This window comes from Mobula hypostoma, chromosome 9, assembly GCF_963921235.1.
Source record: "Mobula hypostoma chromosome 9, sMobHyp1.1, whole genome shotgun sequence".
Taxonomy (NCBI): domain Eukaryota; kingdom Metazoa; phylum Chordata; class Chondrichthyes; order Myliobatiformes; family Myliobatidae; genus Mobula; species Mobula hypostoma.
This window is the reverse complement of record NC_086105.1, coordinates 14,805,737-14,823,285: the sequence shown is the minus strand read 5'-3', so window position 1 is coordinate 14,823,285 and position 17,549 is coordinate 14,805,737. Positions and strand designations below refer to the sequence as shown.

General features: G+C 41.7%; 1 protein-coding gene across 6 annotated transcripts in view; it reads right to left on the bottom strand.

Moving 5' to 3' along the window:
• tbc1d30 (TBC1 domain family, member 30) overlaps positions 1-17,549 on the bottom strand; it is an 83,492-nt gene that overhangs the window by 22,429 nt on the left and 43,514 nt on the right. For all 6 annotated transcript variants that reach the window (XM_063057768.1, XM_063057769.1, XM_063057774.1 and 3 more), the window contains 2 exons: positions 15,664-15,832; positions 8,075-8,180 (listed from right to left, as the gene is read on the bottom strand). In XM_063057768.1, coding sequence (XP_062913838.1) covers positions 8,075-8,180; positions 15,664-15,832 — 275 coding nt within the window. The remainder of the gene's footprint in view (positions 1-8,074; positions 8,181-15,663; positions 15,833-17,549) is intronic.

The window sequence follows — 17,549 nt, the reverse complement described above, 5'->3', positions numbered from 1 at the left end:
CGCTGGCATATGTCGTGAAATTTGTTGTTTTGAGGCAGCAGAACATTGCAATACACAATAGAAAAAACTGAATTACAGTAAAGTTATAAATTAAATTGTTAAATTAAATGAACAGTGCAAAAATAAAAATAAAAAGGAGTGAGGTTCATGGGTTCACTGTCCATTCAGAAATATTATGGCAGAGGGGAAGAAGCTGTTCCTGAATCACTGAGTGTGTGGCTTCAGGCTTCTGTACCTCCTTCCTGATGGTAGCATTGAGAAGAGGGCATGTCCTGGCTGATGGGAGTCCTTAACAAATGATTGTATTCAGGCAATCAGCATAGTCTTGTCACTACATAATTATTAAGTAAAAAACAACAAAAATAGCACTAGATGATGTCACCTTCCTTTGGAAACAATCTCAGCACTTGTGACTGAATTACCAAATTAATAGACTTTTTTCTATACTTACACTAAACATGTTTTCAAATGGATCTATTTTCTACCATTATACACTTCCTCACGTTCTTCAGTGAAGTAATTGTATGCTGACTTTATTTGGATAAGCACAGTAATTCCTTCATTTAAAAAGAGTTAACCTTGACTGTTTTATAACTTGAGCTACATGCTTGTACATGACTGCAGCTTTTCACTGTTTTTCAGAACAATCAGAAGCTGAAAAGTAAACAACTGCTCCAAATACCCAACAGGCATTCATCTGCCTTCTGTGAAAATATTGGCATTTACCATGAGGAAGCAGTGCTCCCTTTCAAGCCCTGAATAGTTTACTGACTTGCTGGTGATGAATACATCTGCCATCATTGCTGATAAACTTCAGGGACAGAAATCACCGGATAATAATAAATTAGAAAAACAATAACATTCCTTTAGTCACCTCTTGCCTTTCTTTGTTCCAAAGAGAAAATCCCTAGCTCGCTCAACCTCTCTTCATAAGACATGCTCTCTGTTCTAGGGAGCATCCTGGTAAATCTCCTCTGTGCTCTCTAAAACTTCTACATCATTCCTATAATGAGGAGACCAAAACCAAGTGTGCTCTAACCAGAGTTTTATAGAGCTGCAACATTACCTCACGGCTCTTGAACTCAGTGCCCTGTCCAGTAAGACATAGGTGAAAAATTATGGCATTCGGTCCATTAAGTCTGCTCCCCCATTTCATCATGGTTGATATATTATCCTTCTCAACCCCACTCTGCTGCCTTCTCCCTGTAACCTTTGACACCCTAACCTTCATTTTAAATATATCCAATGACTTGGCCTCCACAGCCACCTATGACAAAGAATTCCACAGATCCACCACTCTTGAGCTAAAGAAATTCCTTTTCACCTCTGGTCTAAATGGATGCCCCTCTATTCTGAGACTGTGTCCTCTGTGTCCTCTCACCCACTATACACAACATCCTCTCTGCATCCAGTCTATCTAGGCCTTTCAATATTTGATGGGCTATAATGCAATCTCAACCGCGCCCCCCATTCTTCTAAACTCCAGCAAGTGCAGACCCAGAGCTACCTAACACTCCTCATGCATTAACCCTTTCATTTCCTGAATCATTCTTGTGAACCTCCTCTGGACTCACTCCAATGCCAGCACATATTTTCTCAGATAAGGTGCCCAAAACTGCTCATAATTCTTCCAGTGTGGTCTGACCAATGCTTTATAAAGCCTCACATTATAATGAAGGGCAGTACACCAACACCTTCTTAACCACCCTAAGCTGCATGGCAACTTTGAGGCATAATGGACATGGGCCCCAAGAGCCCTCTATCCTCCACACTATTAATTCACCCTGTACTGTTTTCACGTTTGACCTTCCAAAGTGTATCACTTCAAAATACATTTATTATCAAAGTGCATATATGTCACCACATAAAACCCCTGGGATTCAATTTCTTGCAGGCATACTCAATAAATCCATGGGATAATAATCATAACAGAATCCATGGAAGACTGCACCAAGGGGTGTGTTGAGCAGCTGTGTGGAGTTCTCCAGTTCATCTTCAATCTAAGTCTCAGCTTGGGAAGGGTCCCGACCGTGTGGAAAAGATCATGTGTGATCCAGTACCCAAGAAGGGCCAACTAAAATTCTTGAATGACTACCGTCCAGTGGCCTCACACATCGTGAAGACCCTAGAGAGACTGGTCCTGGCTCACCTCCGACCCCTGATCAGATCAACCTTCAATCCCCTGCAGCTTGCCGAACAGGAGTGGGTTGGAGTCGATTATGCTATCATCTACCTGCTGAACACAGCCTAATCCCACTTGGATAAGCAGGGCTCACTGTGACGATCATGTTTTTTGATTTCTCAAGTGCCTTCTATACCATACAGCCCTCATTGCTGGGCGGTGGCGGGGGAGCTCTGTTCAATGCAGGTTAGCATTTCCATTGTATCCTGGAAAATGGACTAGCTGACTAGTTTGTGCAGCTTCAGAGCTGTGTGTCAGACATGGCTATAAGCAGCACTGGGGCCCCACAGGGGACTATATTACTGTAACTCCCTTCCTGTTTACCCTGTAAACCTCAGACTTTAGAAACAACACTGAGTCATGTCATCTGCAGACACTCTCTGATGATTCAGCAGAAGTTGGGTGTATAAAGGGAAGAATGGAGGATGAATACAGGACCCTGGTGGAGGACTTTGTCAAATGGTGCAAGCTGAATCATCTGCGGGTCAGGATCAGTAAGACAAAGGAGATGGTGATGGACTTTAGGAAGACTAAGCCTACACTGCTCCCTGTTACTATTGACGGTAAGGACATGGATGTGGTGAGGATGTACAAGAACTGGGGTGCACCTGGATGATAGACTCAAGTAGAGCACCAACAGAGGTGTACAAGGGCCAGAGTCACCTCTACTTCCTGAGGAGACTGAGGTCCTTTGGAGTATGCAGGCCTCTCCTTCACATGTTCTACCAGTCTGTTGTCACCAGTACAATCTTCTATGCGGTGGTGTGCTGGGGCAATGGCATCAACACGGGTGATGCCAACAGGCTCAATAAACTGATTAGGAAGGCAGGCTCTTTCAAACTGGACACACTAGAGGCTGTGGTAGAACAAAGGACCCTACAGAAAATCCTGGCAATTCTGGATAATGCTTCTCACCCTCTGCATGCCACCTTGGCTGAAAAGAGGGGCACTTTTTGTAATCGATTAAGACAACTGCGCTGCTCCAAAGAATGCTTTAAGGGGTCATTCTTACCCTTGGCCATTAGGCTTTATATAAGGAGTCAAGCTATAGCTTGGGAAGTGATGACAACCTCCCGTTGGACTGTTTGAGGTAACTTATTTTTTATTACTTCTTTTATTCTTTCTTACTTCTCTTCTGATATTTGTGTCTTTTACATCTGTGCACTTGTAATGCTATGGTGACACTGCAATTTCCTTTGGGATCAATAAAGTATCTATCTATCTCAACTTGGGCATTCAACTAGTGTGCAACATTAAGTGAAACTTAAGAGACTACTAGACAGGTATATGGAGGAATTTAAGGTGGGGGGTTATATGGGAGGCAGGGTTTAAGGGTCGTCACAACATTGTGAGCCGAAGGGCCTGTACTGTGCTGTACTGTTCTATGTTCTATGTTCTAAAAGACAACAAACTCAATACCTCTGAGATATTGAGGGAAACATTTACTTTTAAAGCCAAGTCCTTCTATAATTGTTGCAAAGATGTTGTTTATTTTTAATGCTTATTTGCTCAAAAACCAACCACTTCCTATTCAGGCACCCAAATTCCACATAAGAGATTCCATGAACAATGAGCGTTGCAGACTAAAGCTAAGCTGTGCCTAATTCCATCCAAGGAATTTAGGTCCCCGTTCTCTGTTATACCTGCATGAACAGGATAGGATAAATAGATTTCTTCTGTGTGATAAATTTCAATCATTCTAAGATGCAAGATGAGTACTATACTCACTAGGTAGTTATTTTCCACTTCTTATAACTATCACACTCTTAAACCATGAGACATAGGAACAGAATTAGGCCATTTGACACATCGAGTCTGCTCTATCATTCCATCATGGCTAATTTACTATTCCTCTCAACTATATTCTCTTGGCTTCTTCCTGTAACTTTTGACACCCTTTGATTAAGAATCTACTAACCTTTCCTTTAACTATACCCAATGATCTGGTCTCCACACCCATCTGGTGGCTTTGTGATAACAGTAATAAAGGCTGAGGCATTCACAACACAATCATGAAGCAAGGAAGCAAGTTACTTCAAGACTGCAGGTGACTTCAAGGCACTCAAATAAACAAGTTGCTTTCGTTGTGGGGTTGCTCTTATGTACATATGGTTCAGATTGCACTGAAAGAAACATTTTAGTTCAATTAATCTCCATCCCAGGTCCCAAAATGTTAAAACAGCAGATCTGACCTCAATTATCCTTGCTCTCACTGTCTCAGTGAGACAGTTCTTTATGCTCACAAACATGAGGAAGTCTGCAGATGCTTTATATTGTATATATTTTGCAACATATGTTTCTCACCTCAACGTTGGCTGTTCATTTCCCTCCACAGATGCTACCTGACCTGCTGTGTTCCTCCAGCATTTTGTGTTGTTGTTTCTCATCCACCCATAGCACAGAGGACGTTTGGACAGTCTGCTCCACTGGCTGTGAACACTGCGATTTCAATATTTTCTTCCTACATCTTTACCCCATCTCGGCATTTATAAATATTCTCAGCATTAATAAACATTCTCATTAAGGAAGGATGGAGGAATAAATTTCTGATTCAAATGTTAATTGCACTTTAATGCAGATTAAGAATCATTCCTAGCTTTGATATTGAGAGTAAGAAACTGTGTAGGAGTCCAACATAAACAACAGCAACCAAGTGAGTCACAGCTCCTGAGATAATGAAATGGACTACATTAGTCAACACAGCTTTGGGTTGACAAACTGGAGGTAACGTGCTCTATTTATACGGCCAATTTTTTAACATTCTCAAGCACATAAAGTCCTATTGCATTCCCTCAATCTTCAACAGCTTCACCAACCTCAGCCTGCTGGGGATCATCACAGACTGTAGCTTGAATTGAGTCAGCCATACCAACCTCGGACTATAGGACGCCATGTACTCTGTCTAGTCTCAAAGCTCTTAAAAGCCTCATCATTACCTGCTGGGGTTCGGAAGAGAGGTGGATTCTGAATGCACAATAAACACAATTTAGAATAGAACAAGTTGTTCAGCCAGTGCTCCATCAGAGAGGGTCATAGGGGTCTCCCTACCATCCATCGGGGACATTTATCAGGAGCGCCATGCACACAGGGCCCTTAATATCATCAAGGATCCCACCCATCCATCCAGTACGCTCTTTGGCATTCTACCATCAAGCAGAAAACTCCAATACATGAAGACAAGAATGGTCAGGATGGGAAACAGTTTCTTCCCTCAGGCCATTCGGCTTCTTAACTCCCTGCCGCATCGCATTCGGAAGTTCACCGGATAAATTGTACTGTACCCAATATTTAATTATGCATTATCTATGCATAATTCATTTATAGATTTAATTCTTACTGTCCTAAGCTATTGTGGGTTATGTGTACTACCCTGGTCCAGGGAAACATTGTCTCATTTGATGGTATACACATATATACTGTAGTTAAATGACAATAAACTTAACTAGACTTGACTACCTCCACCTGCAGTGGACACAACACACGCGTCCCAGAATACACTTCTAGACACTCAGCATGGTTATTTTGAATGCCATCCCTTGCGCAACAGTGACATTAACCAAATCAAATGCAGTCCTCACTCGGACATAAGTAATTGTTTCTTTATCAATACTAGATGAGAATCAATAAATGTATCATAGTAATATAAACATTTTACATTTCTCAATTAAGTCTAGATGTATGCATAGAGATATCTTACAGTAATCCCACAAGATTCAGACTGTGATGCCATAGATAACTTGTTAGTTAAGACTAAATCCTCATTATCATCTTGATGAATAGGTTGAATTAATTGACATTAATTCAATTTTGCAAAAATTGCTAGTTTAATTACTCCACAACAGACAGTGGCCTACAAATGCCTTAGAGCTGAAAAGGGAAACTTAAACATGTGGTGTGGTATATTTCTTAAAGCACAGCCCCTGCTAATAATATAGTAATAGGCATCCATTAGTCTCATGAGAACATGGATTTGCGCCTTGGACGGTTTCCAGGGCACAAGCCTGGGTAAGGTTGTATGGAAGACCGGCAGTTGCCCATGCTGCAAGTCTCCCCTCTCCACACCACCGATATTGTCCAAGGGAAGGGCACTAGGGCCAATACAGCTTGGCACCGGTGTTGTCGCAGAGCAATGTGTGGTTAAGTGCCTTGCTCAAGGTCACAACACGCTGCCTCAGCTGAGGCTTGAACTAGCGACCTTCAGATCACTAGATCGATGCCTTAACCACTTGGCCACGTGCCAACACCTGCTAATAATAACCTCATGAACCTGAGTCCCAAGACTTTACACGTGACAGAAACATGATTGCTTGGTGGGGCAGGCTGGAGTCAATGGGAGTGGTTGAGGGTGGCGTAATATGGTAGGAGGTGGTACATTGTGGATGGGTGGAGGTGTAGGAAGGGCCAAGATGACATCAGAAACATTGTGGGTGGTGTGGTAGTGCAGCAGTTAGCATAAGGCTATTACAGCTCCAGTGGCCCAAGTTCAATAGTCATCGCTGTCTGTAAGGAGCTTGTACATTCCCCCCATGAATTCACTGCCCAGGTGCTTCAGTTTCTTCCCAGATTCCAAAGGCACAGAGGTTAGGAGGTTAATTGGACACATGGATATAAATGGCATGTTGGGTCAGCCCGGCCTGTTATCGTAGAATAAAGAAACAAGCAAGGAGTTGAACAGATGGGAGTGAACACTAAATAAATCTGTAAAACAGGCCCTTGAAAAGTAGGAGAATGATGCCATAGAATTCATGAAATATGGCTGGTAATGTAGAAGTCGGTCAAAATCCATCCTTCTGTGTGAGAGCGTCACATTGTTCATGGGCTCCACATACAGAAGTGGAAGTGAAACCTACGCTCCATGCCATGTGATATCACTGAGAATCTACTCTCTGCAGTTGTCCGCAAGACAGGATTACTGCTAGTTACTCAGTTTTGGATTTCCTTAAAAATTGCACTAGAAAAATTCTACCCCCGAACATTTAAGATAATGAATCCAGTAATTTCTCTTTAGAAATTCTCAAGTAGGCGTGAGGTCCATAAAACATTTTCTTTCCGACATTCTGAAGGACATCCAATAATTTACACATCCTGAGAAAGAAGCCTTCAACACCAACCCTGCATTTCAAATGTTCAGGTTACTAAGTGTTTACAAATACAGTCAGTCGCCACTTTATTCAGAACACCTTGAAACCCGGTGTGGCCTTCTGCTGCTGTAGCCCATTGATCTCAATGTTTGACATGTTGTGCACTCAGAGATGCTCTTCTGCACAACACTGTTGTATCAAGTGGTTATTTGAGTTACTGTTGCCTTCCTGTCAGCTTGAACCAGCCTGCCCATTCACCTCTGACCTCTCTCATTAACAAGACATTTTCATCCACAGAAAACGTCCATCTCTGGATGTTTTCTGTTCTTTTTACACCATTCTCTGTAAGCTTTAGAAAATATTGTGCATGAAAATCCCAGAAGATCAGCACCTTCTGAGATACTCAAACCACCCCATCTGAGATACTCAAACCACCCCATCTGGCACCAAAAATCATTCCATGGTTAAAGTCACTTAGATCACATTCCTTCCCCATTCTGATGTTTGACCTGAACAATGACTGAACTTCCTGACCATGTCCGCATGCTTTTATGTATCAAGTTGCTGTCACGTGATTGGCTGATTAGCATTAATGAGCAGGTGTACAGGTGTACCTAAGAAAATAGCCACTTAACGTATGTTAATTAAGAATTTCCCTGGATGGTACTTCCAGTGACATAGTCAACATGCTCCTTTGGAAAGTAGCTAAGACTTCAGTAAAAACGTCAGAAGAATGAAACCCTCAGGAAATCTCGATAATTTTATTATAAATGTTTCTAAAGAAATTCATACTCAGTGAAAGGTCACTCACCTGCATCAGCTCACCGCAGTCAATCAGATTGTCCTCCAGCATCTCTTGAGTCAGTCTTCCCATGGTGCTGTAAAATTCATCTGCACTTTGACAGCTTTTGATTCTTCTGCAAAAAAATGATGAAAATGAGAATGAGAAGAGACATTGCACTTACTCTAAATCAGAGTTTCCCATTCTAGGAGCCACAGACCCTTCGGTTAAAGATACGGGTCCATGGCATAAAAAAGCCTGAGAACAAACAAACAAAGGTATCTGCTGATGGCATTGCACAGCAGATATTCAATATCGCTTCACGTCAATCTGTATTTCGCCAGCCCCAGCCAACTTAGTAGAAACAGCTTGTTGAGTTACTGATGGAGTCTGAGGAAATAACAGAAGGCAGAGAGTGGAATTTGCACAAATCTAATAAGAATTCAAACACATATATTTATTCAAAGAGCAAGCTCATGGGCTATAAAAAGGGAACTACGAATAATTACTAACACTTTACACATACACTTATGTGTGTGAACCGTTTAAAAAACAAACACTTGGTACTTCTGTGTATGTGTGAAGCATTATTAATTGTTACAGCACAGAAACAAGCCCTTTGCACCCCTACACCAGGTGCACAACAGTCATTAAGATCCTGCTTATACTAATCCTATTTACCGGCACTTAGCTTGAAATCATTAATGTCCTGGTGACTCAGTTGTTTTTTTTTAACCCGTTCTGAGTTCATGCCTCTTTCACCTTCTCAGGCAGTGCGTTCCAGATTGCAACCACCCTCTCAGTGAAAAAAGAAAATTTCCGTATCATTTTAAACCCAAGGATATAGATATCCCTGTCAAGGGTAAGAATTCCCTACAATCCAAGCCTCTCCTAATGTTGTTTCCCTCTGGCAGGTCCCACTCAGCCTCCTCTATTCAAAGGAAAACAAATACAGTTTATCTATCCCAGACAAACCATCACCCTCCCCTCTTCTTCTATTCCCACCTCTGGCCTTTTACCTCTTCTCACCTGTATATCACCAGCCCCTCGGTCCCCCCTTCCTTCTCTTTCTCCTATGGTCCACTCTCCTCTCCTATCAGATTCTTTCTTCTCCAGCCCTTTACCTTTTCCTCCTGCCTGTCATCACATCATCTTCTAACTACCCACCTCACCACCACCACCCCCCATCCTTTTATTCCGGCATCTTCTGCCGTCCTGTTCAGTCCAGAAGAAAAGTTTCAGCCTGAAACATTGACTGTTTATTCACTTCCAAAGGTGGTCCCTGACTTGCTCAGTTCCTCCCGCATTGGATTTCCAGCATCTGCAGAATTTTCATGTTTATAATGTCCTGGTCAGTTGACACTACACCTTCTCCGATGTAATAAAGCCCTTCTTATGGAGTGGTGACTAGACCCCACACTACACAATGGATGTTCTATATAGTTGTACCAGATTCTAGTATTCTAGGCCTAGTGTAGGCTTTCTTCACTATCTTATCTACATGTGCTGCCACATTTTGGAATCTATATTGACTAGCATCCCAAGATCTCTCTGTTCCTCAGTGCACACCAGGGCCTAGTCATTCATAATGTATTTGTTAACCTTATTAGACCTCCAAAAATAGAGGTATTCTTTAAGATAACGTGGGAAGTGTTCATCAACAATGAATTTTTATTTTATTCTTTAGTTTTATATTGAGATACACCATGGTAACAAGCCCTTCCTGCACAACAAAGCAGCACTGCCCAATTACAACTACATGACCAATTTTCTAACCTGTACACCTTTGGAATGTGGGACGAAATTAAATAATATTAAAAGTAAGACTTTTGGCAGTGTGGAGGATCAGCAAGATCTTGAGGTCCATGTCCATAGGACACTCAAAGCTGCTGTGCAGGTTGACAGTGTAGTAAAGAAGGCGTATAGTGCGTTGGCCTTCATTAACCGTGGGATTGAGTTCAAGAGCCATGAGGTAATGTTACAGCTATACAAGACCTTAGTTAGACCCCACTTGGAATACTGTGTTCAGTTCTGGTCACCTCATTACAGGAAGGATTTGGATACTATAGAGAGAGTGTGGAGGAGATTTACAAGGATGTTGCCTGGATTGGAGAGCATGCTTTATGAGAAAAGGTTGAGTGAACTAGACCTTTTCTCCTTGGAGCAAAGGAGAATGAGAGGTGACTTGACAGAGGTGTATAAGATGATGTGGATTGATCATGTGGATAGCCAGAGGCTTTTTTCCAGGGCTAACACGAGGGGGCATAGTTTTAAGGTGTTTGTAAGTAGCTACAAGTAGGTCGGGGGTAAGTTTTTCACACAGAGAGTAGTGAGTGTGTGTAATAGTCTTACACTAACTGTTACGCTATCGTGCAGTAATCTATCCGAACTCGTCCCCTACCGAAGAAATTTAAACTTTACTATTGTGGTTATAATAAGATTCCACTGGCCAAGAATACAGAGCCTTGGCATAATCAGGTATGTTTCTGGTCAACAGTATCCAATAAGTGGTCTCCAACGTGGACTGAGAGGTTTTCAGAAAGACTACCTGCCACTATATTCAGTTCTCATAGCAAAGGGAATTGTTTAATTTCTAATCATTGAGAAAAATATTTAATGAATAACAAGTAATAACAATAGCTTAGTTTTCCAATGGTACTGTTAACATTATAAATTCCAAAGAGCTTCACAGAAGTGTTACTATATAACATACACATAACCGCCTAAGGAGACAGCAAATGCTTGGTCAGAGGGGCTGATTTTAAGATAAAATAAGTAGAGTTGGAAAGGGAATTCCAAGGCTTTTGACCTTGGTAGATGAAGGTCTCAATGACAATAGGATGTTAATTAAATTTAGGGATAACTAGGGATCTACAAACATAGAATTTACGCTTTTTACACACATCTCAGAAAAAAATAAAGCTAGAGACCCTGGTAGAGTTCAGACTTCAATGATGACTGTCTGAAGTTTGCACATTCTCCCTGTGATTGCACTGGTTTCCTCCCAGCAATCTAGTTTCCTCCCTCATCCCAAAAGTGCATTGATTGATAGATTAATTTTCCTCTGCAATTTGCCTTAATATGTAGAATCTAGAGCAGGTGTTCCCAATCTTTTTTATGCTGTAGACCAATGCCATTAAGCAAGGGGTCCATGGACTCCAGGTAAACCCCCTGATTTAGAAGAAGCAATAGGGAATGTGTAGAAAATAACATAGGTTAGGGCAGTAGTTTGTTTCCGCCTGTTATGCCGCTAGTGTTTGGGGCAGCAATGAAGGTCCCCCACCTCTGGCAGTGCTCAGGACTTTGTCCATCCTGTCAGTAGCTCTTTATCATTGCTGTCAGTCCTGCAAACCCAGGTGGGGACTCAGGAATACTGTCACACTCAGATGTAGAAGGATTCTTCATTGCTGTTTCTGTAACAATTTTGCTTTACCAGTCAGGGTTGTTAGCCCTGAATTTGGAGAACCGGTGATCCACTCTTAGTCTGGCATCTACCCTTTGACCTATTTGGCATGGATGACCCTACCAAGAGCCAAAGCATGATGCCCTGACTCCAGCCAACAGAGCTCTCTGGGTCATTGAGGCACACAAACCTCTGAATCTATGACAAAGTTGTGGCCCTCTTAAGCCCAATTTATACTTCTGCGTCAAATGTCCGCTGTAGGTACTGTGTACCCTACACTGTAGGGTGAGGTGCACCTCCCCAAAAATGTAACTCACGCGTCGCGGCGATGCAGACCACAACAACTGTGATTGGTCCGCTTGGTAGCACCGCATTTCCTCCTACGCATTTCCTGTTGCCTTTCTCCGCCGTGTCTGTACACTGATGCCAAATAAACGGAGACAATGAACCAAATCGTCAAATCTACCTGCCGACATCCGAAAATATTTGAAATGCATTTCCTCGTCCATGTCTCTCACGAAGAAACTCAACACGGTGGCAATAGAAACCTCACCGGCAACTAGCGTTTTCGCGGTGAATTGCAGAGCGACGCAGACACTACGCATGCTCACTATGGCGTAGGGCTACGCAGAAGTATAAATCACGCCTATGGCGTAGCCCGTACGCACAAGTATAAATCAGCCTTTAGAGAAAGGATGTGAGAGAGTGCAAAAATTGGTGCTTGATGTTCAGCAGAGTCGATGGGCTAAAGGGTCTGTTTCTGTCATCTCTCTATGACTCTATCTAATCTTGCCTATTTGAAGAAGAAGGGAATTCTGTAACTTTTCATAACATCCCAGTATTATTACTGATAACCAGAAAATTTTTACTTCTGAGCTTTTTGTTATATCATACTCTAATCTGTGCCCATGTCATCACTGCAGTAGCACATTAGGAAAGGAAGGGTCTCAGCCTGAAACGTCGACTGTACCTCTTCCTGGAGATGCTGCCCGGCCTGCTGCGTTCACCAGCAACTTTGATGTGGGTTGTTAGGAAATGGAACTTATATTTCTGAATGTAAATTATAAACAAGTTTTAACAATTTATTTTTGCAAGCTTTGAGTAGAAACTGTTAAATCGCAATAATAGTGTGGAAATCCACATTAATAATGGGAATTGCAAATACTGGCAATAATATTAATTCAAATAGTATTCTTTTATATTCTCCAAGTTTCATGCAGCTTGAATCTAGGTCATTGCATCAGGAAAATGCAATCCAGCTCTTGTACAAAGTAAGCTTATCTGAATTATAACATCTAAAGGATAACAATTGGTTAGAATTCTAGCTAATTGGCTAAAATTACAGATAGGAATACAGAATTTTCCTGTGCAGGATTCACTGAAGAATGTTCATATTTCTTATATCGAAAGGAAGATTTTCAGCACAGTATTTTATAAGGAACCAGAAATGTCCTTATTAATGTTAATTAATTTTAAACAAATACAACCAATATGCACAAAATGTAGCTAATAATCAAGAGGTTGCATTTCCTTTGATTTTATGCCAACTACTGCTTTAATCACATTCATACCAATAATAAGATGAAAATGATTCCTTAGCTATTATAAGACCATAAGATATAGGAGCAGAATTAGGCCATTCGGCCCATCGAGTCTTCTGCTCTGCCATTTCATCATGGCTGAACCAATTTTCCTCTCAGCACCAATTTCCTGCCTTCTCCCTGCATCCCTTCATGCACTGACCAATCAAGAATCTATTGAACTTTGCCTTAAATATACATAAGGACTTGGCCTCCACAGCTGCCTGTGGCAAAGAATTCAGCTGATTCACCACACTCTGGCTAAAGAAATTCCTCCTCATCTCCATTTTAAAAGGACATCCCTCTATTCTGAGGCTATATCCTCTGGTCTTAGACTCTCCCACCATAGAAAACATCCTCTCCACGTCCACTCTGTCACGACCTTTCACGATACAACCAGTTTCAATTAGGCCACCCCTCATTCTTCTGAATACCAGTGAGTACAGGCCCAGAGCCATCAGACATTCTTTACATGATGAGCAATTCAATCCTGGAATCATTTTTGTGAAGATGTTAACTGAAATAAATTTAACTGCTGCAACCCATCCAAAAAACAGCACAAATTTACAACTGGTGACAGTGAGACTGATTTTATTCTGAGGGGAAAGAGATCACAATGCCTCAACCTACATTGAAATAGATTGAGAGAATTTGTCACCAAAAGTACCCATCCTTTGCCTCCTGATTTGTTTCCAGCTGCGGCAATTCTCCATTTAATGAAAAATGATCAAACAAAAAGACTTATAATTTTCTTATTGATTTATTTAGTGTGGTGATTGCTGGCCAAATCAAGCTTTATTGCCCATTTGTAATCATTACTGTACAGAGCAAATTGCTAAGCCATTATACACAAAATTTAAGAGTCAAACTGGAGTCTCAAAAGACTGGCAAAAGATTACAGGTTTTGTTGCCTGAATGAAATAGTGAAACCACTGGTTTTCTTCAATAATCTAGTAGTTTCATAACTATCTTGGCTTGGATCCTGATGAAGGGTCTCGGACCGAAGTGTCGACTGCTTATTCATTTCCATAGACGCTGCCTGACCTGCTGAGTTCCTCCAGCATTTTGTGTGTGTTGCTTTGGATTTCCAGCATCTGCAGATTTTCTCACCTTTATATCTTGGTTTTAACATTTTTCACCCCCTTAACTTTTACATCATTAACTGATTTAAATTCCATGGCTGCCATAGTGGGCTTTGGACTCGGGGTTTGAGACTCCAGTAGCACAACTCTTGCACCACCACTGTATCTGTATTTCACATTCATTTCTTAGAGGAATACTCAAAGAAACATGGAGAAAGGATCAAGGAAGGTGGATGTTCCCCTGAGGCATACGGGCTGAACAATGGTCACTTGCGTGACAGAGGTGGTAGAGCAGGGGAGAGAAAATGTGAAACTGGTTTTTCCACTATACAGAAGGGAAATGGATTTTTGTATGAAGCTGCTGCACAGCGGAGATGGAGCAGCAAGTGGAGATTTCACAATGAGGACGGAGGCCGGGGAAAGGGACGGCACAGTGGTGCGGGTAGTAGAAATGCTCCCTCATAACTCCACTGCTATAAAAGTCACAAAGTCAAAATTGAGATTATTGTCACATACACAAGTACATGTACGCATAAGCTGCAATGAAAAATTATCTTGCCGCACTACCACAGGCACATAGCATTAGAGACACAAGAAAAATCTCAATTATATATAAATTATACCAGAAAGAACATCATTAGAATAAAAAATGTCCATTGTAGTGCAAAATGGTAGCCGTATTGCTATACTGAGGTACTGACTTGTGGTTAACCATGTATATAGGTTGTAAATGGGTTACCTGTCTGGACATGCCCCGCTGCCGACTGCTCCTGTGGCTCCTCCCACAGACCCCTGAATAAAGGTGATTGTGTCACTGCTCCTCCCACAGTCCAGGACAGATACTCAACATGGACGTGGATCCATTTTACTGTTAATAAAAGCCTTTCAGTATTTACTCTACTTCCAGTCTTTTGGAGTAATTGATAGTGCATCATGACTATAGTTGTGCAGGTTGGTTCAAGAACCAAGTGATTAATGAGAAGGAGCTACTCTTGAAACTTGTGGTGTGGGACTTCAGGCTTCTGGACCTCCTGTTCGATGATAACTGTGAGAAGATCGCATGGCCCAGATGGTGGGCGGTCTTTGATGAGAGATATTGCCTTCCTGAGGCAGCACCTCATTTTGATAATACCAATAGTAGGGAGAGGTGTTCCCATGAAACGTTGAGCTGAGTGTGGAGTTCGAAGTAAGTACATTCTCCCTTTGGCCATGTGGGTTTCTGCTGGGTGCTCTGCTTTCCTTCCACATCACAAAAATGCACCTTTATAGATTAATTGGCCACTGTAATTTGCCTCTGGTATGTAGATGATTGGCAGAATCAGGAGGAAAGTGTGGAGAATAAAATTGGTCGTTGTAGGATTAGTATAAAAATGGATGCTTGATGGTCACAAACTTATTGGGTTGACGGGCCTGTTTAGGTGCTACATAACTCTTTCTCTGACATTGAAGAAATTGCTTCTCCCACAAACACTTTCCACAACCTTTCCACTATAATCAGGCTGATAATATGCACTGAAAGGTATTTAACAGTAATAATTAAAATCTGCCACTTACTCTCCAAGTTTAGCCCAGATCGACAAGGCCACTCTTAGGATCACCTCAGACCCTTCAAAGAAGACAGAATCCCAGATTCGGAGGACAGTGTGATTAGGAAGACATGTGGCAAACAACGTTAGGAACCACTGCATGGTGAAAACATTTGTCAGGGGAGGCTCATAACTACCTGTCAAAATAATGAAATAATTCAGAAAAACACATAATCAGAGTTAATGCAAAGGCTTGTATCTGGCACACCTACTGCAACCCCCATTTAAATTTCCATTTGTTACTGCATCATCAGGTAACTTTTCATCAAATTTATGTGCAGATGTAGGGAGAAACAAAAATCCAGAAACAGCTTATCTGGTAATAAACAAGAGAAAATCTGCAGATGCTGAAAATCAAAGTAGTACATGCAAAATGCTGGCAGATCTCAGCAGGCCAGGCAGCATCTATGGAAAGCAGTAAACAGGCAATGTTTCGGCCTGAGACCCTTTATTTCCATTATCATACATTGCATCGTACCACTGCCATAAAATTTTCAAATTTCACAACATATGCCGGTGATATTAAACCTGATTCTGATTCTGACCAGTGCCTCTGAGAGGACTTCCTTTCCCATTAACTGTTGCTTCCCCTCTCCACTGTTGATGGGACTTTCAAATGAGTCTCTATTTCTGAATCTGCTCTCACCTCTCTCCCTGCAGACAGTCCAAGGATAGAGTTTCCCTTGTTCTCTTGATCTACTGCATCAGCCTCCACGTTCAAAACATTGTCCATAATTTTCGCTATTTTTCTGAAATTACACCACCACACTTCTTCCCCTCTCTTCTCTTCCAGTATTCTAAAGAGACCATTTCCTGATTCACTTTTTCACCTCCACCAGCATCTGCACTCCTCACTGCACTTTCCTGTACAACTGAAGGAGGTGCAATGTCTGGCTTTTTAATCTCTTCCCTTCTTACCTTCCAGGGACCCACACCCACATGTGCTGCATTGGTTCTCATATTGTGATCTCCTCTGTGACTGCTTCAGTGACTCTGAGCTTCACTCTGATTGTCCATTCCACTCTCCCTTTGGCCACCAAAGCTGTTCCAAAGAAGCCCATTGGAAGCTCAAGGTACAACACCTTATCTTCTGACCCACCACTGCAGCCCCTGGGACTCACCTTTCCTGCATGCAACATTTTTGATGCACTTTTAACATTAACTCTCTCCAGAGATACTGTAAACTCTGCTAAGTACTTCCAGCATGTATTAAAACCTTCAATAACTGTTGGGCAACTTAATAATCTAGTGAGCGATAAGGTATCATGGCATTAAGCGCAATGCTTTACAGCGTCACCTGTAAAATTGGGGTTCAATTCCTGCCATTGTCCGTAAATCTACAAAAAGCAGTGGAAATGGCCCAGTAAAGCTCTCTCCACTACTGAGTACATCTACATGGAGTGTTGTCTCAGAAAAGAAGCATTCATCTTCAGGACCCCACAACCCAGGCCATGCTCTTTTCCCTGTGCTACCATCAAGGTAGAGGAGCTGTTTTCACCCTTCAACCATCAGGCTCTTGAACCAGAGGAGATATCCTCACTCAACATCACCTGGCCCCATCACCGAACTGTTCCCTCATCCTACTGCATGGACTCACTTTCAAAGACTCTTCATCGCATGTCCTCAGTACTTATTATTTATTTTTTTTCTTTCTTTTTGTACTTGCACAGTTAGTTGTTGTTGTGTTTTTTTTTAACACACTGGCTGCCCACCCTATTGGAGAAGTCTTTCACTGATTCTATTATGGTTATTGGATTTATTGAGTATGCCTGCAAGAAAATTAATCTCACTTTCTTGCAGGCATATTCTGGGTTGTATATGGTGACATATATGTACTGTGACGAGAAATTTACT